Source organism: Thrips palmi, unplaced genomic scaffold (genome assembly GCF_012932325.1).
Source record: "Thrips palmi isolate BJ-2018 unplaced genomic scaffold, TpBJ-2018v1 HiC_scaffold_4, whole genome shotgun sequence".
In the NCBI taxonomy this organism is placed as follows: Eukaryota; Metazoa; Arthropoda; class Insecta; order Thysanoptera; family Thripidae; genus Thrips; species Thrips palmi.
The window spans coordinates 13,399,822-13,425,807 of NW_023144631.1; the positions used below are offsets into that span (position 1 = coordinate 13,399,822).

At 47.1% G+C, this 25,986-nt stretch overlaps 2 protein-coding genes across 7 annotated transcripts; one reads left to right on the forward strand and one right to left on the reverse strand.

The window, feature by feature from the left end:
- The first annotated feature begins 226 nt into the window (after positions 1-226).
- On the forward strand, positions 227-13,406 carry LOC117649177. 6 transcript variants are annotated; one of them, XM_034391672.1, is made up of 5 exons: positions 227-632; positions 787-831; positions 1,459-1,543; positions 11,165-11,213; positions 11,791-11,872. In XM_034391672.1, the coding sequence occupies exons 1-4, from the start codon at positions 480-482 to the stop codon at positions 11,200-11,202; spliced, it is 321 nt and encodes a 106-aa protein (XP_034247563.1). In that variant the 5' UTR covers positions 227-479; the 3' UTR covers positions 11,203-11,213; positions 11,791-11,872. The 6 variants fall into 6 exon arrangements, 5 of the variants coding, with proteins under 5 accessions (XP_034247563.1, XP_034247558.1, XP_034247560.1 ...); XM_034391668.1 differs by having other exon boundaries at positions 330-632; positions 1,459-1,548; positions 11,791-12,102; XR_004587965.1 differs by lacking the exons at positions 11,165-11,213; positions 11,791-11,872 and adding exons at positions 5,309-5,418; positions 12,445-13,406 and having other exon boundaries at positions 356-632; positions 1,459-1,548.
- An 8,194-nt stretch (positions 13,407-21,600) lies between these two features.
- On the reverse strand, positions 21,601-22,889 carry LOC117649178. The gene is made up of 3 exons (XM_034391673.1): positions 22,805-22,889; positions 22,553-22,721; positions 21,601-22,459 (listed from the first exon to the last, which is right to left on the reverse strand). Exons 1-3 carry the CDS (start codon positions 22,886-22,888, stop codon positions 22,272-22,274), a joined length of 441 nt encoding a protein of 146 aa, XP_034247564.1. The 5' UTR covers position 22,889; the 3' UTR covers positions 21,601-22,271.
- Between the last annotated feature and the right edge of the window lie 3,097 nt (positions 22,890-25,986).

A 25,986-nucleotide genomic window follows, 5' to 3' on the forward strand; every position in this document is an offset into this window, starting at 1 on the left:
GATCGGCAAGCCGCTCCCAAATCCATCATCGTCTTGGTGCTCCGGTGACGGCCAAATCCGAGGAGCAGCGGCGAGTCCAGGGCGGCCAGCGGCGTGGGGACAAGCTAGACGGCCGTCGCGGACGACGACGGAGCTTGCCTCGTCGCCAGGCCCGTCCGGATGAAATTAGAATAAATGACATCAACATCTCCGCAGCTCAGCAACCCGAAGCGGAGATGAGCCACTGTTCGCGTTTCGTCATTTCGTCATTTCTTCTTTCTTCTTCGTCTTCTTCTTCTTCTTCTTCTTCTTCTTCTTCTTCTTCTTCTTCTTCTTGGGAATTTGAGTCGTTTCACGTTCGTCGTGACACGTCCGTCCAATTAGCATGTCGCCGTAATCAAAATCACGTTCCTCGGGCATTGACGTCATTTTCAAATGGCCGTGTCTCGACACATTTTCAAGAACGTGACATCACATTCGTTGAAAAACAGTAAACAGTAATGAACACCTGTCATTGCACTATATACTCAAACCAAACTAGGACGAGCTCTCAGTTCTCGCCGTCAAGGGCCGCTGCCGCTGTCATGGTCGCTAGAAAGAGCTCCTCAGAGTTCGAGTCCGGTTCAAATACTATAAAGTCTTACGGATATCGGGTTTGTACGTTACGGGTGGTTTCGGGCAGCCACAATACGGAAGAAATTTACTGTATAATAGAAATTTACCTTAGCGGGGGTAACGACTGGTTAATTTCGTGTCAGCCAGATCACAGATACCCGCGCACTGAGAAAACCTTACAAACTATTTCAGGCCTTACAAGAAAAGCATCTTGTAGTAACAAAGTATTTTGAACAGGTAAGCTTACAAAGAAAATACTTCGTAATTTACGATATATTTCTTCGTATAACAAAGTAAATTAGTTTGTAGCGGTTTGTGTATGTATGCTCAAAATACTTCGTAAGGTTTTAAGCGTGCAAATAACCTGCGAATTACAAAAAAATCTCATTCAACGAACGTTAATGAAAGCAGATGATACTCGTTTGGTTTTCTTCTGGGATCATTAGTATGGGCTCATTCCAAAGACAGTTCTTAAAATCTCATTCAACGAACGAGGCCGAGCTGGCGCCGAAGTCGGCAAGAGCTGAGCAGAGCCGAGGTCTGCCCGAGTCACCCACCCTTTGAGACGTGGCAGGCGGAGAGGGATTGTCAATGTTGCGCGCGGGCCGTCGCGCGCGAGGAGGGGGTAGGGGGTGCCATTGTCCGCGTAGGCTGCGCCTCACCGCCAGCCACCCCAGCCCCCGCACCAGCCCCCCCGGCGGCCAGCCCCTATTATATTGTTAGGATACGCGCTTGGTTTCTGGACTCGAGAGTAAAAGCACGCTGACACCTTCATGTGTATAGTATTTTTAAGTATGTTTCAAGTGTGGTGAAGGTATCATCTGCTAAAAAAAAAACTATTCCTGAATTATCGTTGGATTGCAGGATTGCCTCGGATTACCGAAGTCGTTACCCTTCGTTTGGTCCTCAGAACGCCCTAAGAGTTTCCGTTGGTCACGAAGAATTATCCGTAAGGTAATCAATCGAATTTCAATGTCCATCTTCGCCATTTCTTTCATCCAGAAATCATCGACTTTTATTCGATTCAATGAACCGCTGGGTGTGACATTGGGCGGAAATATTCCACCTGTTAGTCTATTACAGCACTTTGCTTGGACTGGATTGGCTTCGGAAGCGGCGGGCGGGAGACGGCGGCGGCCCGCCCCGCCTCACCCCGCCCCGCCTCACCCCGCCTCGCCTCGCACCGCCTCACCCCGCCCCGCCCCGCCTCGTCCTGATTGCCGGATTCCGCTAAAGCACCCCAATGATGTTGGAACGCGGCAATCACAGACTCCAATTATTCGATAAATTGCCCTGCTGCTTGCTGCTCAAGCCCTGCCTGACCCTGCCCCGCCAGCAGACTGATTCCCCGAGTCGTTTTCGTCGCTCTGTCCCCCTCGCACAGACGAGTGCGAGAGAGACAGATCGACGAAAAAGACTCGGAGACTCAGTCTGCTGGCCCCGTCCACGAAAAAAAGAAGGGACAACGAAAAGTATGTTGATTTTTGGGAAGCTAAAAAATTGTTGGGGACACCCTTTGTTGTCAGAAGAAATTTCGTTTGCAACCTATTCGTGGAGTACTAAACCTTGAAAGTTTTTACCCTAAGAATAAGTGTGGAGCAAATGTTCGTTCTCACAACAAATTTTAGACGTCTAACAACTTTTTTTTTCATCCCAAAAACAAAAACATTTTCTTGTCACAACAAATTCTTTTTTTCCTCCCGGGGGGGCCGCGCCAAAAGCCGGGAAAGGGGGGGGAGCGCCGGGCAAGGACGGGCGGCACCGCAGGGCCAGTAAATAAGGGACCTCAAACCAATTTTAGGGGGAAAACTTCTTCTCTTCCCCCTTCCTTTTCTCTCCTCCTTCTTCTCCCCCTTTCTTTTTGGCTTTAAACGCCCTTCGAAATTTTGGGGCCAAAACTGAAACTTCGCATGCCAAGTCGGAACGAAAATTCCGAGATATTTCTCCGCTTGGTTTTTCCCGGGGGCCAAACGCCGGGGACACTAAAAGACCGAAGCATTCTCGCCCAAAGGCTTTTGAAAATCCCTCCCCGGGTGTCCGGCCAAAAAGGGGGTGGCAACCGCGGAAAAGGGGAAGGGCTTCTCCAAAAAATGCCATTCGCCCCCCGTTTTCATCCTCCCCCGACGGCCCCGCCAAAGAACGCAAACATTCTCCCCCCCCTCCCCCCTCTCCCCTCTCTCTCTCTCCTTCTCTCTCTCTCTTTTCCTCGTTTGGGTAATTAAAAACCAAATGCCCCCCTTTTCCATCAAACAGACAATGGTAAAGCAGGGGCAAAGGGCGGGGGAAGGAACCCCCGGGGGGGGGCCCCCCGCAGGGCCATCATCTGTTCTTCTCGCTTTTTATGGGGCCCCCGGGACGGGAAAAAGGCACGAAACCCTTTAAAAACCACCCTAAAATTTTTTCCTCATTCCGGAGGGTCCTCCCACGTTTTGGGGGGCCCCGGGGTGGGGGTGGGCCGCCGGTCCGAAAAAATTTTCCTTTTTGGGGTTTTTTTGCACCCCAGGTTAAAGCACAGGGGTTTTTAATGTCCCCGGGTTTCCCCCGGCCCCGCCGGGGGGAAAGGGGCAATTAAATTTGGGGGGGCCCCCGAAGGGGCGCCCCGCCCGGGGAAAACCTTTTGTGCTATCAGGAAACCCCAAACCTGACCCCTTTCAGCATTTAATCCCTTCGGGGGGGAGTGAAAAATTTTTTAAATTTTTCCTTCCCAAAAGGGCCCTTTTGGCCCGCCGGGCAAAAAACCCCGGGGGAAATTTATGCCTCTTTTCCTTCAAATTCCCGATTAAATTTTCCCGGTTTGGGGATTTCCCCATGGGTTTAAAACCCCACACTGCTTTTCGTTCACGGGCCCTTCGAAGGGAAATTTACCTCCCCTTTTGCCAAAACAACCCCGGAAAGGGGGGAATTGAAAACGGGTTGGTGGGGCCCGCGGGGGGTTTTTGGCCCCCAAAATTGGAAACAATTTTGGCCAAAATTTTTTGGGGGGCTTTTCCTCGACCCGTACACGCCCCTTCCAAACGCCCAGCAAAAAAATATTTTAGGGGAATTTACGTGGGGGGCCGAAAGGGGGGTTTTCAAATTTTAAAGGCAAATTGTGGGGTTCCCGGAAGGGTTTTCCCCCGTTTAACCAGGGGTTCCTTGTGGCCCCGGGCCCCCCCCGGGGGGCCCAAAAACGGGGCGTTTAGCCCAAACTGTTGCAAATTAAAGGGGGTGGGGGGGAAAACCGGGGGGGGGAGACAACCCTTTTGGGGAGCCCCCTTTCCCTTCTGAAAGGGGGGGCCCCCAAAAAGGGGAAAAACAACCCTGGGGGGGGCCGGATCCCCCTGGGTCGGGTTCCACCGGGGGTTCGTTTTTTGGGCCGGGGGCCATTCCCCACCGGGGGGTTTTTTTGTCCCCTTTGGGGAAGGGGCCACCCAAACCCCCAATCATTTGGGCCCAAAAAGGGAAACCAAGAAAAGGGGAAACCCCAAACCCCTTGGTTAAAGGGCCGTGCGGGGAGCAAATTCCCCCTCCGCATTTCAAGTGGAGTTCTCCAACTTGATTCGACATGTGCGTCGCTGTTTTTGTCAATCGGTTTACCGAAAGGGCACCCCGATTTTGTTCAGCAGGGGGTGCACCCGGGTTTTGTCAAATGTTGTTGGGAAACCAAAGGGGTTTAAATGGCCGGAATTGCTTCGGCCCCCGAAAAGGCTGATTAAGTCGTTTTGCCTTGTTTTGCCCCGGGGGGTTCCCAAAAAATCGGAAACAAGCACGAAAAACCTGGGAAAAACCTGGGGGTTTGGCCCGAGCCTAAGGCCCCAAAATTGGTTTTACTGTCTCCCTGTCTAGACGGCCCGGGCGAAGGCGTATGAAGACGCATGGAACGTCTCGGCGGACGCAGGCTGCCGCGCAGTCCGCCTCGCAGTCCGCCTCGCAGTCCGCCTCGCAGTCCGCCTCGCAGTCCGCCTCGCAGTCCGCCTCGCAGTCCGCCTCGCAGTCCGCCTCGCACCCCCAGTCCGCCTCGCAGTCCGCCTCGCAGTCCGCCTCGCAGTCCGCCTCGCAGTCCGCCTCGCAGTCCGCCTCGCAGTCCGCCTCGCAGTCCGCCTCGCAGTCCGCCTCGCAGTCCGCCTCGCAGTCCGCCTCGCAGTCCGCCTCGCAGTCCGCCTCGCAGTCCGCCTCGCAGTCCGCCTCGCAGTCCGCCTCGCAGTCCGCCTCGCAGTCCGCCTCGCAGTCCGCCTCGCAGTCCGCCTCGCAGTCCGCCTCGCAGTCCGCCTCGCAGTCCGCCTCGCAGTCCGCCTCGCAGTCCGCCTCGCAGTCCGCCTCGCAGTCCGCCTCGCAGTCCGCCTCGCAGTCCGCCTCGCAGTCCGCCGCGCAGTCCGCCTCGCAGGCTGCAGCCCGCGGATATCGTCTCGCCGGGCTTGCACTCCACCGGTAAAAAAATGGAGCCCCCAAACCGTGCAAACAACAGCCAGCGCCGTGATTCGGGCATGGGGTGCAAACCGGTGCAAACCAAGTTATCCCTTGACGACCATAGGCACCAGGATTTACCATGGGTGCTTGAGGTTGCAGTGTGGACGGACCCTGGGTCGCCTATGGGTCACTACCCCGGGGGCGTGGCTAAGACGGTGATGTGCATTTTTGCACATAAATTCGTGCGTGTTATGTGGGTGCTCGATTACTTGCTGTACACCAAGTACATAGCAATTTACTGATCTCTTCGATCTGTGTTTGTTGACAGGCACTCGGCATAGTCATCTCGTACACCGTACTTCTAATCCAGACTCAGGGATAGAGATGTCAACCAAATAATTGTGGCGCTTTACCGTCACCGGTAACGTCAATTCAAAGGTGATACTTTTAGTACATTTTTTGGCAATGTTGACAATTGAGTATCGCAAAGGGCCATACAAAAAATTATGGAAAAGAATGCATTCTAGTGTGATTCGTTTGCAATGGGCCAGCAAATCAGTTCTGGCAGTTGTCATATTATTATTTTTTAATCCCGCGTTATTTTAATCAATACCCACTGTCAGCCAAGACTGAAGTGGAGATTTCCGATGATTTGGAACATGGAACAGCATTGTTAGTTTCGGCGTCCACCACGGCGGATTTGGTTCAAGGGGATGCCTCCGTTAAGGAGGCCCCCGGGTGGAAGGAACTGAAGTTCGAATTATATCTGGGAATTGCAACTTAACTATTTGTTAGACTGTACGCCACATACTTTCTGTTTACAAAATAACTTAAGTTTTACTATATTCAATAAGTGTAGCCTATTTGCAGACGAACAGCAGTCAGACTGCAGACTGACCGATGCAGTTTGACTGTAGTTCAACTGTAATTTAACTGGTGAAACTGCAGTCTAACTATAGTTAACTGAGCGATTCTCACGTTTCGGGGTAGTTTTGGCGTCTCTGATTTGCCGAAAGTGAGAAATATCCAATTAAGTTTTTCTGATTATTGGGGTCCTGGATGATACTAGAGTTATGGCAATGGTATTTATAGTAAAGACCTTGTACTGCCTTCCTAAAAACATGAGCCATAAGGTATTCCCATACGTTTTAGTGAGTGTTTTGATCACGGAAATTACGTTATCACGGAAGTTACAAAGTGTGAAAATCGGCTTTAACGGCTGACTCGGGCTTGCTGTGGCTTAAAAGTCGTTCCAGGGTCAAATGATACTCTAAGCCCGACATTTAAGCGGAAAATTTTTTCACCTAGTGCTGCTGCAACATTGGGTAAAGGGTGCCACGGAAGTTACAGGTAATTGTTGATACACGCCATTTTATAATGCTCTAGCCCGCTTTGAGACCGTGTACAGCATCTTAGATTTCCGCGACCCATGCAATTATATCCCAGGGACTCCACTTTGATGGCTTGTGTCATGGAAAGTTAAAAGTTTGGCTTGGGGAGAAGTCCAGAGCTGCCTTTTCGAAATTTGTGTAGTGAAATTGAATATACGGAGGACATTTTTCGTTGCAGCATAAGTACCTTTGAAAGAAGTCTGGCGTATTGGTCTTCGGTTGAAATTAGCTCGAGACATGCCAAGCTTCTAATCCCCATCGACAGTTGCCAGCATTTTCGAACCACACCGCCACACTGGGGGCGGGAAGTTCGAGTATGTTCTCTTTGGACAATCACGGAAGTTACATTTGGGGTATTCCAAACGCTACGTAGACCAATCCAACGAACGTGAACTTTTCAAAATGTGTGCGTTTAGTGGGCAATGGCCCTCCCTAACATCAGAAACAAACCCCATGTCGATATCTGCGCTCGTTTGGGCACAGGAGTCAGAAGAAACGAAACTACCCCGAAACGTGAGAATCGCTCAACTATAGTTGAACTGCAGTCTGTTTACAGGAAAACTGGTAGTTTTTTCGGACATAGCAGTCATGTCTGCAGTTTTAATTATGGTTTCATCTCGCCAGTATTACAGAAGATATAACTCGAGTTTTCTATTGAAGTTAAAATTATTTTCGAGAAGTATTTTCTGAATTTTAGTCACAAGTGTGGATTCGGAAATCACGTTCAAATTTAGTTCTGCGAGCCCCCACTGCCGACCCTGGCCCTACTCCTTCGATGTCCTTTACGTGGTTGTTTGTATTGATGTGCAATCTCCGCAATGAGAGTGGAACCCGGTTGAAGGCCGGGCGGGCAAGTCGGGTGGACCTGTCCATTCCACACGACAAGTGCTGTCGGTATTGACTAAAAATTGGAAGGAGCTAGAATTGACTAACTTCGCCTTCCTAAATCACCACTACAGGTCTCCGAAGACTCCCTTGTAAGGTAGGAGAGTCTGAACAACCGAGCGAATCATGCGTGGACCCAACCTAATTGTCGCCCGTAGACGCCATCGAGTGCTAACACGGAATCCCGTTTTTCTCCACTTCAGTGCAATATTCTGATTCAAATTTTTCTCTAACGTCTAAAGCAGATATTTAGTAAAATGGCAGATGATGTAACTTGCAAAAATAACTTAATTCACTAGCCTAAATAAGAAAAGCAGTTTGACAAGCACTCACAGCGATCCAAGCGCCACCTAGCGGTAGGTCCTTGAAACCTGGCCTTGCAGCTCGGCGGCTGACAGTAGACCACACGCTGTGGTGGGATGAGGATTTTTCCACAGTTTGCGCATTACCCCGACGTCTCAGAATATCGCAATAATTTTTATGCTCAACGTTAAGTTTTGGCTTCACCCCGTCATGCTTAATCTCAGAGAAGAAAAACCATATTGATCGATGTACTGATCATTGCCTTCCAGGCGTGTCGGTTTTCAATAGCACCTTTCGCTCGTCGCCGAGTGAAGAACAAAAGTACTCTAAAAGGCCGGAACCAGGAGCGCGCCACCAAGCGGCCGTTATAGCGAACTGTCAAAAGCTGAACCCTGATTGGTCCAAGCGTAGGTCCGAACGAAGTTCATAGCATCGGCCGCTAGGTGGCGCGCTACTAGTCCCTGCACCCGTACGAAAATGATGGAGTCCGAAAATCAGCCAAAAACAGCCGTTTGCGGACCGTCCGAAACGGCTCCGAAAGTCGGACGGGGACAGTTCCTAAATCCGTCCTCGGACAGTTCCCAAAAACATTGAAAAAGACCAAAGTCAGAAAGATTCCGGACTTGTCCTGAGTACCAACGCTAGTCGAAAAACGGACAATCCGAACAAATGCACCAGCCTGCTGCCCCTCGCCCCTCCCTTTCCCCCTTCCCCTTTCCCTTCGGACGCAGGTTGCTTCGGCCGGCCGGCCGGGGACTTTCCGCGGGAGCAGCGCCCTAGCGCCGGCTCGGCTGAGCAGCCTCCACTGCCGAGGCGGCTCGGCTCCGATCGGCTCGGCTCAGCTCGACTCGGCTCGGCTCGGGGGGCATGGTGGCGGGTCACACACGGCAAGGGACGCGATTAGCCTCCAGTGGAATATTACACACAAATTTTGATCATGCACTAAGTGTATCATACCTGCAAGTACATGCCTGCACAAGCGAACTCGTTGAAGTTGTTTGCAAATGATGGAAACACTTGGGGACGAGGGTGAAAGAAGAGAGGCGAATAAAATAATACACCTCCCACCCTCTCACCGCCCGTCCTTCAAGTTTGAGAGACACACACACTTGCGGTAGCCAGCAGCCAGCGGATAGTTGTTTGTTTGGGACACTTCGTACAGCAACGCACTCCAATTCGATCAATGTTTAAGAAAACGCCGTACACGACACCTCACCAAAAATTACTTCCAGAACAGTCGCGAATCGCCTGAACATCGCTCCGAGAAAGTATCGAGCGAAAAGTAGATGTGACTTGTGCGCGTTTTTCTGTTCACTGATCACAGATGCGCTGCTGTGCGATGTGACTCGCTCAACAGCTCGCCGTAAACTGGCGAAAACTGCATCTCTGGCAGGGTTGCCAGACCCTGAGTAGGCCAGTGCGCCACCAGAGCGCGCTCTGAGCGCCACCGGGCGCCACGGAGGCCAAGTCGCCACAGATCGCCACCGGACCGCTCAAGTCGCCACTCTGGCGCCACGGGTCGCGCTTGATCGCCACCGAGGCGCCACCGTCGCCACCCGTTTCGGCGCGCAGATTCGGCCGGCCGAGGGCCGAGGAGCGCGGAAATGTCCCTAATCCCTGATCTGCTGGCCGAGCGGCGAGTGCGCCGAGCCAAACCGCCACTGGTCGCCACCGATTCCACGAAGTCGCCACTCCAGCGCCACTCGGGAGGCCAAATCGCCACTCAGGTCGCCACCGAAACTCGGCGCCACTTCGGCGCCACTCGGGCAGGCCGAGCGCCACTTTGGCGCTCTGGCGCCACTTCTGGCAACGCTGATCTCTGGCCGCGTCCGCCAGGGCGCCAGGTAACCTCGGCGACCCTTCGGCGTGCTTCGGCATGCCGGCGAGCGGCGATTTCCGCGTACCCAGTTGCCGGGACGTCCGGGCGCCCCGGCTCGGCTCAGGTGCATGGGCCGGCTGGGCTCCGGCTCGCCTCTGCTCGACTCGAGCCTCGCGGGGCCTGGCGGGTTGGGCCAGCGAGGGGCTGCAGTCCGGGACAGCTGCACCTAGGCAGGACTCTTTCGGACAGTCCTTGACTAAGAGTGGTTCTGAAACCAAGAAACGGAACTGTCCGGTCCGGACTCCGATTCGGCCCGGACTCGATTCGGGCCTAACCAGAGGGAAAGCGGAACTGTCCGGGGCTGGTGGACAAGTTTGGAATAGTCCTTGGCTAGGTTTCGGAACTCTTCGCTATTGTAAGGGCACTGTGATTACTTTTGTTCTTCAATCGCTTCCTAATTCCTGACTGCATTGAAAAGGTATACTATTAGTGTAAATTAAAGCGTAATGGTGTCTAAACAATAATCATGCAGATAAAATTACAGATAAAGCGTTGATATACTTGAGTCCAAAGTAGTATTTTAACACACTTTTGAAGTATTGTTAACTTGAGCAATGGTGAGTGTAACATAGCTATAGATCAAGCTGAAGTTTCGACACTATTTAAGAACTGAACTCTTAACTGGAAAAAAACTGCAGTCAGACTACTATTACGAGCGAGGGGGTAACCACTCGCGTAATACCCTGTACACAAAAACCGTGTATTACGCGTAATACACGTGGTCGTAATACCCTTTTCGGGTCAAATGTGCCAAATTTTTGCATTTTAAGGCCGTAATACACGTGTAATACCTCCGTAATACAGCGTAATACCGAGTAGTCTGTACACGATTTCTTGAAGTGTTTACCCCCTCGATTACGAGTACCACCTAAACAGTACACAAACTTGTAAATAATTACAGAGTTTTTTCACACTTTGACTGCACTGAAGACCGCAGTTTGTGCACTGCAGTTTTTTCACTGTAGTCGGTACTCAGTTAAAACTAGACTTCCTTCCACCCGGGCCGGCATGGCCGGGCTGGGGATCCGGCGCTACTGGGTGCACCTTTGCAGATGCTTTCTTGCTCCAAGGCCAAGTATCAGGAGACCTTTCTTGGCGCGATCGGCCCTCTTCATCGCAGTGCACTGTCTGGAAGCAAGAGACTGGACCTGAAACACTCTCCGTCCAGGAGCGTAACATCACGTGAAAAAGACCGTGACAATATGTGAGGCTCCCTCTTTGAGTGTTGTATCACGCTCGTTTGAACGTGGAATAGCTGATTCGCGGCTTATTTACATCCAAACGAGCGAGACACAATGCTCAAAGGAGCTCAGCATTTTACCAGGATCCGCATCACGCTGCTGGAATGAGAGTGCACCAGGAATTTCAGCTATTTGCGGAGCACTCGTGTAAATCTTGTCACAATATCAGAAACCTGTCTGAAAACCTGATCAAAATTCGCGCACCTCTGAAAGCTGAAAACATCCCCTGACATTCTGTAGAACGCAAACCATCAATATCAGAGTAAGTATTCAGAATTTCAGCTTTTAGAGGAGCGCGAATTTTGATCATGATTTTAGACATGTTTTTGACATTCTGACAACATTTACAAGCGACTGTGGGTGCGCTTAAGCACGTGCTTCGTCAAGCACGCATGCTTTGCAAAGTGCCACATGTATCAAATTCAGATATGAGAACATTAGGCAGAAATCCTGACTCCAGTGTTTGCTCGTTTCCAATCACGCAGTTTCATTCTCCGGGTTGCGTCCATCGATTCCTACCTGAGTCAAGACGCAGACCACTGTTAAAAAATGGTTGTACAGAAACAATCAGATGAGTGAAAATTTAGTCGTTCCAAAACATAGAATTTCATCATGAACCAAAGCGAAACAAATGTCGTTGACTCAAGTCAGCGACAATTTGTCGTTAAAGAACAATATTCTTGTTATCACCCTTAACGATACAATTTGTGTGGAAACAACATCTTTTGCAATTATCTGCTTAATTAAAGCGTATTATGACAATTCATCTATATTTTGTTCACCAAGTCATAGTGAAATTACTATTGATTAAAAAAGGAACCATGGAAAATAAATTTAGCGACAAAAGTACTCCATGAGTACTTGTCGCAGAAGTAACAAAATCTTTTTCAACTTACAATACTTGTCGTTGACTTACAACATTTGTTGTTGGTCAACGACTTGTTTTTGAAAGTGGACTGTTGATGTGTTATTACAAGTTAGTTGTTGTGAAATTATCCTTAAGTTCCTGTACGACTATTGTTTAACAAGCTAATTCGTTCCACAACAAATCTTGTCGTTAAAAAAGTTAGCGACAAATGTGTCGCTAAGTTACTACAAAATTTTTATCGGTGACGACCGCCAGAGCAAGGACTGAGAGACGGACGATCGAGGTGGCCATGGTTGCTATGCCGGCCAAGCAGCCACTATTTAAATGCCGCGACGTCTGGCAAGTGGTGCACTTTCGACGGTGCTTCGTAGGAACGAGAAACCGTTGTGCTTATCGTGCACGACCTCCCTATCGGCGAACGGCGCCGAACGCCACATCCTTGGCGATATACCGTGCGCATGTGATGCGTAAAAATGGAATCGATTGAGGGCGAAGTCGATTCGAAAACGAAACGAAAATGGAAAGTTTCTGAATCAAATCTTTTATGGACCGAAACGGCAAAAAAGTGCTCATTTCGACCCTCTTTAGACATAAATACACTGTTAGAAAAGATTGTTGAATTACGACAAAAGTTTCAACAACTTAGTCGTACCCAAACAACAAACTCATTCAAAATTAAAACGACTAAAACATCGTTCCAAAACAATTTCTACCGTTTAAGAAAATAACAGCTATATAGTCGTTCAAAGACGAGATCCCTGTTTTAAAATGACAAACTCATTCACTAACGACAGAACTGAGCAGATCAAAAATTACATGAAAAAAATCTTAAGTTCACTCAAAAAAAATAATATTTTCTTTAAAAGAGAATCCGATATCTGCTGAAACATGTTCCAGGTACTCCACTGTCCATGCCCAGTTGCTTTGCTCCGACTTGAATTGTTTGCCTACCGCTGACTGCGCACTGCTTGAAGCCAACTGACCTGCAATGTCGCTGATGAAGAGCTTGTTGCCTCTATCCGTAATTGCAATTGCAATTGCACAAAAATGTCCGTAATACGGATAGGATGTATCCGTATGAAGTGTAGTGTGTAGAAGTATCGCCAATATTTGGCGATACTTTTTGGTATTGCCAAAACCACGGCATTAAAAAAAGAACTTGTCCCCTTGATTTGTTCAACGTTTATTGCCACATGGTGGCAATACGCCGAGGTATCGGCGATACATTTGTGTATTGCCGTTTTGAAGGCAATACTTTTCTGGAAGGCCGTTTATTGGCAATACTTGATTGTATCGCCAAAAAAAAGTACCAAAAGCATCGCCATTAGATTTACAGTGCTGTAGTGTAGTGTGAGGGGTGTACGGAAATGGTACAGAAAAAATATAGCACACTGTAAAAAATACCGTACTTTTGCACGGAAATGGTAAAGAAAAATAAGGTACGGAGAAAAGTACGGAACGTTCCGTACCTGCTCCATATGAACCCATGTAAATGGGTACGGAAAAAAAGTACGGAACGTTCCGTAGTTGGCAAGTACGGACGGACCAGGCAAGACTAGACATGTTCCGTACTTTTTTCTGACAGTGTACGGAGGTACGGAGGAAAAGTACGACACGTTCCGTACTTCCTCCATATGAACCCATGTAAATGGGTACGGAAAAAAAGTATGGAACGTTCCGTAGTTGGCAAGTACGGACGGTCCAGGCAAATTATTGACCAGACATGTTCCGTACTTTTACCGTACTTTTCTCTCACAGTGTAAGTAATTCTCAGAGTTGCCGCGATTTTCAAAGACTGACCCATTTCAAGTTTTACATAAAATAAGGTCGAAATTATCTAAAGCCATGTGATAATGGGGCAGAACAAGATACAAAATAGTTTCAAACCGGTTTTAACGAATCGTCTTCTCTACGAACTGAAGTGTGTACTCAGTACGCGTCCGTAGACGCATACTTGCAAGTACAAACCTGCAGATGCATACTTGGATGAGTAAGGTATGCATTTGTAGATGTGTACTCAGCCAAATATGCATCTGTAGACGTACTCAGCTGAGTATTCATCTGTGGACGTCTACCCAGCTAAGTATGCATCTCTGGGTGTACTTGCAAGTTATGCATCTGTAGACGCATCACACTTCAGGTTGTAAAGTGTTTGGAATTCCTACTAATGCACTGTAAAAAAGTGATCAGAATTTTACCATACACACTTCAAATTGGATGGAAAGACTTCGCGTCAAAATATGGCGAGACATTAAAGTCTCGCCAAGTTTTGGTCAGACCTGAAAGTCTCGCCAAAATTTGGCCAGACAAAAAAGTCTCGCCCCAAAACGGTCAAACACAAACGTATGACCACAAAATGGCGAGACTTTTGTGTCTGACCACGGCCTTAAGGCCGTAACCGTCCGGCGCATTACGGCCTTTAGGTGGCGGTCAGGCACAACAGTCTCGCCATTTTATGTTCAGACTTGTGTGTATGACCGTTTTGTGGCGAGAAGTCTGACCTTTGGATTTGTAGTGAAATAAGGAAAATTTTGGGAATAATTGGGACACCAATTCCTCCTCCCCCCCCACCCCTAACGATATGACCCTATGTTCACTATTTTGGAAAAGATGCTTGGCCGTTCTTTTTCAGCAACCAAAGAAATGCACGAAAAATGGCCACTTTGTAGACGGTTGTGTGTAGTTGTCAAAGTCCGCCATGTGGAATGAAGTCCCGAAGGGACTATTGCAAAGTGCACTTTAAAACCACAATTTTTTTGGTCTCGTAGGGGTTGTTTGAGGTTCATTATGTCCGTGCCCAACCTCCAAGTGGTGTGGACTGCGAACTTCACGATCGAGTCAGGGCATACGTGCGCGTGCGCGGTGCGCTGATGACGACATCATAATGCTAACTGGGCATGGCAACCTTTTCTGGTTGTGATACTTGAGTATCTAACCTAACCTTTTAAATATGCAATTGAGAAAAATATCTTGAAAATCAAAAATGTTGCTGTTTTTAAATTCTTTTGAATATATTAAGACGAAATTTATGTAACTGTGACGGTTTGCGAAAAACAACCGTTTGTGTGGTGCGAAGTGCCATGATGGTAGAGGCATATGCTTTCACCCAGACAAAGCGTAAACTCGGTACGGTTTATCGCTTTGAGGACTCTATGAAAGACGTCGGTCAGATGTGTGCCGGAAAATGGGACCTTATCCTACGTACATGCACGCCCAACTTAACCTAACTGATGGGCTGAGAACTGATTCGAAGGAGACATTGGTACTTAGATCGAGCGCTTAATCTGTGTTCGCAGGAAAATATGGATGACCACACCAACGAGGGTCATGTCACCCCAACAAGGGCCGTGGAGGAGCGTGAAGAGAGCGAATGCACACCATCTCCGGTTGCCGCCTTCTCACGGCTCTTTGACTCTCCAGACCTAGGAGGATGGATGCCTCTCGCTCAAGGAGAGGATACGATCGACGCCATGCTTAATGAATTGGACAAGGACTTCGCTCAGCCGGGAATGGGTTTCCACCTGTCACCATCGCGCAGGGCAGCTGGCGAGTCCCCTGAAAAATTTACGGCTTCGGCAGCCTCTTCAGCTGTGAAAGGAATAATTGCCTTAACACTCTGCAAACTGAAATGTGTGCATGGCACGCTCTATTTGGAGCATGCCAAGAAGCACGCTTTAAATTGGAGCGTGCTTGGCAGGCACGCTTTAAATTAGAGTGTGCTTACCAGGCACGCTCCAAATTAAAGCGTGCCTGCCAGGCGAGCTTAGCAAGCTCACTCTAAACTACAGCATGGACGGGACGGCAACCACTAAATATGTAATAATGCAAAGTTTCCATTTTATACTTTAGGGAAACAACATTTTAAGTCTTGTTAGTGCTGAGATGTGTTTTACGTCAACAAAGCTTCTCCGCTGTTTTCACAACTATGGATGTATAAAATGAAAACTTAAAATGTTGCTTCCCTAAAGTATAAAATGGAAACCTTGCATTAGTACATATGTATTAATAATTAAAAAATAAAAGCCATTACGAGCATTCAGGAGTGTGGTTGCCGTCCCGTCCATGCTGTTTACTTTGTGTTCATTGTAATTGTTTCATCCTAGAGTTCAAGTGTAGGTGAAACACGCGGTCTGGGACTTGACCCACAGACGGGCTTACTTTGCGTTTTGTTTGAGTAGAAGTTGGCAGTGCAAGGTCTAGCAGGTCGTCTGCTCAGTGCATCAGCGCGGTGACCTCCGCGACGGCGTGTGGTCCCTCCCGGTGCGAGGTCAGCACCCAGACCGAGTGCCCCTGGGTGGAGACGCGGGGCACACGGACTACCACCGTGGGGGACCCTAGGACCCTGTCGTCCACCAAGGCAAAGGCAGAGGCGGCAGTGCGGGGCAAGGCGCCCCCGGCCAAGGCGACCAAGAAACAAGCCACAGCAATGGCAGCATACCCTACTCTGGGCCTTCAAACAAGCGTATGAATCCTACACCTTGTGTAAGTGATCTTCCAAAACTACCTGCTGAAGTCTTGTGTTTTGCATGGAGTATTGACACATCTTGTTCTTTTCTGTTTCTAGCGCCTCCATGCCAAGGCTACGGCCTCCCATGATCATGACCTGGTTCCGCCCCCGAAGGCCTTTGGGAATTGGGGCAGCTCCCTGTGCACATTCAGTTGCTTTTTCCTTTGGAGGGCATCTTTGAGGACCAGGAGTGGGACAGTATGGCCCTTCTTCAAACCTGGCCAACATTCTTGTGTGCGAACTGCCGGCACCGTGTGTTTGTAAGTGGGCGTGTGTGGCTCGGTTGTTATACTGGGTTGGGTTCCCGTCCTGCATGTGTCCTTTCTTCCTTTTAAGGAGGAACTCCCTGGCCCAGCCTTACCAGTGGGCCACTTTGCCCCAGAGGTGTTATTCCATCTCGTGCCCCCACCCTCCCCACTAGGGTGCCGCGAAAAACACTTTTTTCTGCAATTGATATCGGCTCGGGTGGCAAATTGTTCTTTCAGGGGCCAATATGAACGGTTTTAAATATCACCCCGATCGGATAATATCTTCAGCCCCCACAACGGCCTTGAAAATCGGAAAAATGGTTAAAAACGCCTTGTGGGTAGGCAATTTGTTTGCACGCTTCCGGCCACTTCCAGGCATGTCCTTAGGCGCATAAAGTCGAAAGGGGACCCCCTTAGCCCAAAATAAATTTGTGGACAACCTCACTCAATGATTAATACCAGTTTCTGCAAAGTTAACGCATGATATTTAACAATTCTGTCATGATTTGCCTGCAAATTCCCACGTATGTCAGTTTCGCCAATTTCGACCGTCTTTTTCTCTGATCCGACTTGCTGCCGAAGGGTCGATTTAGGAGGGGTTCAGTTCAGGTCAAAAATCGCTAGGACGCTCCGTTTGGCGGGAAAATTGGGTCTAAATAAGCGAAATTGCAGAAAAATTGATTAATTTGACCCAATTTTCCCGCCAAACGGAGCGTCCTAGCGCCGTCTGCTACAACAAAGACAAGCGTCGCTACTCGCTGGGCCACAGCGAGTGGTTGAGGGCGACGGGAGCCGAACCCAACATGTGCCACAGCAAGATGCGTGTCTGTCTTATAGTGGCGTTTGAGCGGCCGTCCACAACATCGCTGTGGCCGAGCGAGTAGCGCCGCTGGTCTGTGTTGACGAAGACGGTGGTTCGAAGCGGAAGTTCGTGGGTTCAAATCCCGACTCCGCTTGGGAGAAATATATTTTCCATGGGGCGTGGGGCTTCGCGGGTGGGGCTTGGCAGGGTCTCTCGCGAGACCCCGCGATGTCTTTAACAAGGCTTCGGGGTGTCTGCAGGATGGCTCCGCGTTGTCTCTCGCGAAGCTCCGCGTGCTCCCCCGCGTAAGTGTTCTGTCGCTAATCCCTGTTTGTCTTGTGGGTGCGTGGAGTATTGACACTTCTTGTCCTTTTCTGTTTGCAGCGCCCGGTCAAGGAGAGGCTTGGTGCTAGACCTGGCTACCTCCCACGGGGGTTGGCAATGAAGCCAGTCCCTGAGTCTCCTCACCAACTTCATTTCACCCCTACCCTGCGTGACCTGAATGAAGCTGGAGGTGATTTTATTTTTTATTAAATTTTATAAAGGTCCTTATAAAAATTTATTGGAGTTTTATATGATAAAGTAAGCTTTTATAAGGGCATTCGTATAAAATTTCATAACATTTTATAAAGATCTTTATAAAATTTTATAAACACCTTTATTAAATCTTATACATGACTGAATATAATTATATACAGCGGTATGCAATCTGTATAAGGTTGAATGAAGCGATTGGTCATGTATTAAGTTTTATACAGGTGTGTATAAAGTTTTATAAAGGGTTTTATAAAAGTTTATACAGGGTTTTATAAAGGTTTACTCGCGCTGCTCGCTGGGGGCTCCGCCCCCAGACCCCCGCATGTGTGGGGCGCGTGCCGAAGTCTTTTCAGTAAGTCCGTGGTGACCAAAGGCTAATTTTCTAAGGAAGTAAATGTACTGCTTCTATGAAAGGCCTATTTAACAGCTTTAGACCATATAATAAGCTACTTTTACTGCCCAAATAGATAGCTTGTATTGCATTCGCTACTGTGGCAGTCAATGGGTGCATACAAGGTCCGGAAAATATTGAAGACTGCTTTGACAAGGATAGAGGTGAATGGAAAAAAACGCAAGTCTCTACGACCACCCCTTGACCCTAAACATTTCTATGAGTGAGTGAGTGAGTCAGTGAGTGAGTCAGTCGGATTGGGGCTTTATAGGTTCTTGATTGATGACTTTGAGGACGTTGCCGGTGACGGGGCCTGATTGCGGCATAGTTTCGGAAATGTCTCGACCAGATCTACCGATGGGGCGAATAAAAAATTTTAGTCGGTCGGTCCCTATTTTTGAAGATTGAGTTGATTTTGTTAAATTTAGGCCTATTTTATCGTTTTGAGGATGTTGCCGGTGACGGGGACCCGATTGCGGCACAGTTTTGGAAATGTCTCGTCCAGACCTACCGATGGGGCGAATAAAAATTTTGAGTCAGTCGGTCCCCTTTTTTGAAGATTGAGTGGATTTTGTTAAAATTAGGCCAACTTTTATATCGTTTTAAGGGTGTTGCCGGTGACGGGGACCAGATAGCGGCATAGTTTCGGAAATGTCTTGACCAGACCTACCGATAGGGCAAATAAAAATTTTCAGTCGGTCGGTCCCCTTTTATGAAGATTGAGTGGATATTGTTGAATTTAGGCCTATTTAATCGTTTTGAGGGTGTTGCCGGTGACGGGGACCCGAATGCGGCACAGTTTCGGAAATGTCTCGACCAGACCTACCGATAGGGCGAATAAAAATTTCCAGTCGGTCGGTCCCCTCTTTTGAAGATTGAGTGGATTTTGTTGAATTTAGGCCTATTTTGATATTTTTATATCGTTTTCAGGATGTTGCCGGTGACGGGGACCCGATTGCGGCACAGTTTCGGAAATGTCTCGACCAGACCTACCGATAGGGCAAATAAAAATTTTCAGTCGGTCGGTCCCCTTTTTTGAAGATTGAGTGGATTTTGTTGAATTTAGGCCTATTTAATCGTTTTGAGGATGTTGCCGGTGACGGGGACCCGATTGCGGCACAGTTTAGGAAATGACTCGACCAGACCTACCGATAGGGTGAATAAAAATTTTCAGTCGGTCGGTCCCCTTTTTTGAAGATTGAGTGGATTTTGTTGAATTTAGGCCTATTTTTATCGTTTTGAGGATGTTGCCGGTGACGGAGACCCCATTGTGGCATAGTTTCGGAAATGTCTCGACCAGACCTACCGATAGGGTGAATAAAAATTTTCAGTCGGTCGGTCCCCTTTTTTGAAGATTGAGTGGATTTTGTTGAATTTAGGCCTTTTTTTTTATCGTTTTGAGGATGTTGCCGGTGACGGAGACCCCATTGTGGCATAGTTTCGGAAATGTCTCGACCAGACCTACCGATGGGGAGATTAAAAATTTTTAGTCGGTCGGTCCCCTTTTTTGAAGATTGAGTGGATTTTGTTGAATTTAGGCCTATTAAATCGTTTTTTGAGGATGTTGCCAGTGACGGAGACCCGATTGCGGCACAGTTTCGGAAATGTCTCGACCAGACCTACCGATGGGGCGAATAAAATTTTTTAGTCGGTCAGTCCCCTTTTTTGAAGATTGAGTGGATTTTGTTGAATTTAGGCCTATTTAATCGTTTTTTGAGGATGTTGCCAGTGACGGAGACCGGATTGCGGCACAGATTCGGAAATGTCTCGACCAGACCTACCGATGGGGCGAATAAAAATTTTTAGTCGGACGGTCCCCTTTTTTGAAGATTGAGTAGGTTTGCTCGGAAACGGTGAGAAATTTGTTCCCCTTTTTTGTAGATAAAGTAGGTTTTCTCGGAAACGGTGAGGAATTTTCAACTTTTGGGATTTTTCCCAATTTTCCCATAAAATTTGGAATTGAATGGAAAAAACCGCAAGTCTCTACGACCAGAGCAGTTCTCGCGAGATGTGGTAATTTCGTGTCCTCTCTCTGGTTCTTCCAACCTGAAGTCGATTTTAACCGGGTCTTTTCCTACCTTTATGTTTTTTGACACTGCGGACAAGGTACAACTCTCATCAAGATGAAATTTTGCCTCCTTCCACCGTTAAATTGCAAGTTTTACCCTAGAATGTAATTTCCGTGGACACTTTTTGATGTCCTACGCTCCAGATTTGGGGCTTCCCGCCTCTACTACAGCCCAAGGGAGTATGAGAAATCACTTTCGCTAAGTGCATTTTGTTCTACGCAAGTGAGGCTACGTTTTGACGTGTAGAACGTATCTCTCGGGTAAAATTTGCAGACACAAGATGATTCCGAAAATTGTCTTCCACAACTGAAATTCAAAAAGTCTAAAATCGGTTTTTTTGGGACGGTTTTTCTACCTTACGTGCGACCGTTCTGAAACTTTTCTCATATTGTTGGTGCATTCGTTCTACACAATTTGCAAAGTGGCGGAGTAATGTGGCACCATTAGAACGGAAAATATAAAGTTAAATAAGTTCCAAAGCGGCGAAAAAATTGGCCTAGCAAGCAATAAGTGTAATTTCCGTTCCACCCATTGCTTGCAGACCATTCAAAATTTTGATTGCGAACCAATCCTTGTGTGTTTGCCTTGTGGACAAGTTGTTCCAGTAAAATTTTGGTTCCGGTGGCACTTTTGGTTTGGCTTGTAAAACCCATTTCATGCAATAATGTAATTTCCGTGGACTGTAATTTCCGTGGACAAAATGGGGTTTTCGTTGCGTTTCACGTGATTTTCGCCTCGTAAGGGGCCTCAGCTCTAAAGTATGTCGATATTTTTCTGTTGTAAACCTCTCTTATGGAAGGAATGCCATCCTGGAGGGAAATGGGCATGGGGAATGGGAAGGCAAGCTGAGGAAAGTCGTGGCGTAGTTTAACACAACATCCATCAGGTTAAACCCGCCGCAAGTCACAAAATGGACCCAAACGAGCAGCGAGCCGACTTTTTGCAAGAGTCTAAGCTTTCGACTCCACTCATCAGATTGGTCAAACACTGTATTTTCTGGACAACCAAGCGGTTTTATGCTGCCTTGTTCGGCGCGGCCGGCATACTGCCTTGACAGTTGTGACTGCGAGTCAGTGAAACCGTTCAACGTTGATTATTCAGATCGGAAAGCTTAACCGAAAGCTTAATGTCTTGCGAAAAATAGGCTCGCTGTATTTTGGGATCTAGCTGACCGTTTAAGACTTGCGGTGGACTTAACCTGACCGATATGTTAAGCAACATGACGTCTTTCCTAAGCTTGCCGTTCGAATGCTAAGACCCAGTTTATCGAATAAATTGCAGCAATCTGTTCCTCAAACTCAAAGAGAAATCTTTCCGAAAATATAGGTTAGTAAACGTGGGTGCCAGATACCCAGTGAGAAATGGCTCATCGAATCGACGTCGATTCAACATCGATACGGTCGACGATGTTACGTAGATTTGGAACGTCGAATCGACCCATATATGGTCCCAGAATCGATGTGCCGTCGACATCGACAATATCGACGAATTAAATCGACGCAAAATCGACCAATTCTAGGGAGCGGTTAGCGACCCTCCTGTAAGGTCGCTAGGAGCGGTCTCACAGTTTTTCAAAAAGTTACAAAAAGGATCTCAAAAAATAAATAGTAAAAGAGTTTTCATTGTAATTGTTTATTTGTATTGCATACATAGACAAGGATTTCAAGAGCTCAGGGTTCTCTAAAGTATTGAAAGACTAGAACATAAAACGACTAGAACAAAAACTAGAACTGACACTGGAGTGGGTCTAGTCCACAAGAAATTCCCTATCTAATGACTGAAATACCACACCCTACAGAAATGAACACATAAGGGCTTAACAAAAGTAGCAAGTAGCTTTTTCAATTAAACTATACAAAATGAGATTTTGATCCAGACCTTTAAAAAGACAACAAAACAATAAACTCTTTTTCATGTTCTCCCTTTAGGAGGCAACATAACAAACATTTAATGGCTTCCAAATATGTACTCTAAGCCTAATCTCGATAATTCAACTGTAAAGATTAACACCTAACATGCTTATTTTGTCCAAGCCTTATTGTGACAAACCAAGCAAGACTGCGATCATCTATATTTGGCCAGACAAAAATCACTTCTAGGCCTAAAATTTAAAAACTAAAAAAAATCTTGCAGGGTGACAAGTTGGGTAAAATAAAGCATACATTCATGTTTAGGATGACTTCTTTTTCTTGGCCTTCTTCTTCTTTTTCTTTTCACCGTGCTGTTCATCTTTGGAGGCCTCTCTCTTACTTTTGCTTCCATCTCCCTGCTTCCTGTAAGGAGCATTACGAAGCCATGACCTGGCAGCCCTTTCGGCTTCTTGCAGATCGGAGTTTTCAACTTTAGATAGTACAGCACCTGGAGATATGAGGAAGAAAAAACATAGAGAAAATCAAGCAATTTATAAATAATTTAGAGTTAATATTTGTACAAACATAACTAAGCACCTACCTTGGACTGATTGCCACAACTTTAATTCTTTAAAGCCTCGTTTGACACCTTTGCCATCAAAGCTATAATACTTTGCAACAGCGTTGTCCATCACGTTCCTGAGTACCCTCATCACAGATTTATATTCTTTATTTGGTTCCTTGTTGACAAAGCAGGAAAGCATAATAGACTGCAAAAAAATAAAATAAGAAAACAAATAAGACCACGAATTATACTTATGTTTTCACGATAAACAAGAAAAAATTTACATACCAAACTAGTGACATTCTCCGAATTCTCTAAGAACCTCTCCAGAACTGCCAGTTCTTTCTTGGTTTTAACCGGGGTTCCTGGCATACCATCGGGCCTGTTTACCTTTAATACACCCGGCGACTCTACTTACTGAAAATGGCGTCGTCGAATCGCGTTCTCGGCGGTCAAACAGAGAGACTAAACAGGTGGTACGGAATTCAAATTAACTTTTACTTTGGTCTGAAAAGCTCTAATTCGTAACTGATTTAAACATAATAATTTATGGACGTACTTTGACGTAGTAAAACACACTTATTAAATACTGCCTTGAAACTGCTTAACACTGCACCTGAGCTGATGAGCACGAAGGCGCGGAAATTCAAACCCATCAAGAACAGGGGCTAGGTTACATCGATTTTCTTCCGTCGGCTATCTACATCGATTTGACGTCAAAACGACGTCGATTATAATATTTTCAATTTTTTTAAAGAAATCATCCAGAAAATACGAGTTTGAGATGTTCTTTTATCTAATTCGACTTGTTTGCAAACAAAAATGCCATTTTTCGCGAACGTCGAAATGACTTCGATTTGTCGACCTTTCAGCCATCGACCAGCAGACGATGTTGTCGACAGCGAATCGACGTCGATTCGATGAGCCATTTCTCACTGGGGATATGCTTCCAGGAGGGCTAAATAGACCGCACCGCGAGCGGGACGCTGTCTCGACCCGCCGATCAACTTTTCCTCAACAGATCGCACCCATTATTTAATATTTTCCGAACATAGACACGCAGGAGCTGATCAAGAGGGACTTTCCTCCGTTGTCCACTCTAGGGCCCATCATTTGCCAAGTGTGAGAGGTACCGCCTGGGAGGTAAACACTATGCAACCGTGAAAATGAATTCACAGTTGTTCCCGAGACAAGGGAATTGAGCCGGGAGAGGTGGACACCGGACCCAGTCCTGCTCAAAGAGGCTGTTCTAAGGGGGGGGGGGATGTACACCTCGTCACATACTGGTCACACTACGAGTGGGACCTTGTAGCCGCACGAGGTTCTTCTCCGCCAGTATAACGTGGCACCCCAGTAAGGACGGCCGTGTCCCGTTTGGCAGTGCCCGCGGGCGTCGGGCCCGAAACGGCATACGATCAAACTGTGGTCTAGCCCGAAATTTTATTGTGAGGTACGCAACATGGAACCAGAATGCACAGGTGTGGAGGGAGCTGCTTAAACTGCTAGGCGTTTGCGTTCGTATCGCACCTATTCTAAGGGCCCATTAAAATGTAATTTCCGTGGACAGTTTCTGAGGCTGTGTAATTTCCGTGGACGGCAAAAAAAATAAAATTGCGATATTTCCGATATTATTGGGGTGATAGCTCGCCCCGATGAATCCATGATCCCTAGTGATGTTCTTAACAAGATAAATGCAAAAAACCCGGTTTCAATTGAACTTTTTATCAAAAAGTTTCAGGGCCCAAAATTAACCATTTCGCGAGAACTGCTCACCACTCCTTCACCCCAAACATTTCTATGAGTGAGTGAGTGAGTGAGTCAGTCAGTGAGTCAGTCGGATTGGGGCTTTATAGGTTCTTGATACAGGGTCCCTTATAAATTTTAATACAAGTTTGTACATTTTAATTAAAAGTTAATAAACATTTCTAAATGTTTATAAGAACATTTATAAAATTTTATAAAAAATAAAATCACCTGGGGGGTCAGCACGTTTTTTGGTCTTTGAATGTAAGCTGCATGATGACTGCTGTGACGATGTTTCCAAGACAGATGCACTCTGAATAAGTTTTTGTTCTTGCCTTACATGAATCACCATAAGGACAAATTAACTCATGACCTGTGTCTATGTGGGTCTCCAAAAAGAGCAATTCAATACTGGACACTGAAAATAGGGGAAAGTTTTACCCTGTGTCTCATTGCTTCGAGACAAATTGGACTGGAAGGCACTACAAGGAAGGTGTACGCCAGACCGTGTCTTGTCGTTACAGGCGTCGCGATGCTGCGCCAGTTACGACAATCCACGCCTGGCGTTCACACCTATAGTCGGCCCAGCCAAAGGTCTCGCTTCTTCCGACCGTTTAAACTGCCCCCCTCCACCGCGAAACTCCTCCCGCACCAGCCCCCCCCCCCTGTGGAGGGGGTATTTGCAACGGTCACAACACTGAAATTCAAAGGGTGAGACATCTGACCGATTTTCGGTGATACAAAAAGTATGACCGAAAAACGGTCATACACAAATGTATGACCGAAAAACGGTCATACTTAAATGTATGACCAAAGAAAAGGTCAGACATCAGCGAGACTGGCTATTGTTTAGCTTGGGGATATATCAGCCTTTACCCGTGATACACTATAAAGTATGACCGTTTTTCGGTCATACATAGAAGTATGACCGTTTTTCGGTCATACATCGAAGTATGACCGTTTTTTTGGCCATACATCGAAGTATGACCGTTTTTCGGTCGTACATTTCAGTAAGACCGTTTAAGCGGTCAAAAGTATGACCTTTCTATTTTCAGTGAAGAAGCAAGACGTTTGGCTGGGTCGACTATACCTTGGCCTGCGGCGCTTCCTGTTTGCCCCCGGGCCCCAAACCCCCGGGTCGGCCCAAAAGGGCCCAATTTTTTGGGCCCCGGGGGCCCTTGCCTTTTTAGCGGAAAAAACGAACCCAAAAAATTGTAAAAACACGCCGAAAGGTCCACAATCCGTTAAGTACCGGTGGGTTTTAGGGCACCATTATTACGGATGAATTTATTTGAAATTAGGGGATTTTTGTCCTTAATTTACAAAGATTTGGGAATGGGTATTGTTTACAAGGGTTATCAAAAATTCGGAAAATTTTCAAACTTTTTATTACGGAAAAAAATCCTAATTTCAAACAAAATTGATTCCGAAAGGGCTGCCCTCCTCCCTACAAACAGGCCATTCCGTAAATTTATTTTCCCTAACTTTTCGGTTTTGAAAATTCTAATCCCTGTTTTCCCCGGGCATTTTTTTCCCTTGCTTCCCCGGTTTTAAGGTTTTAATTTTTGAAACACCGTAAAGAGTTTTACGTCCGTACCATACGGATATTTTCGTCTGTATGTTACGGACACGAAAACCTTTGTATTACGGATAAAATCATCCGTATTACAACCAAAATCCATCCGTAATTACGCTTGCACAAAACCGTCCGTATTGCGGATACATGG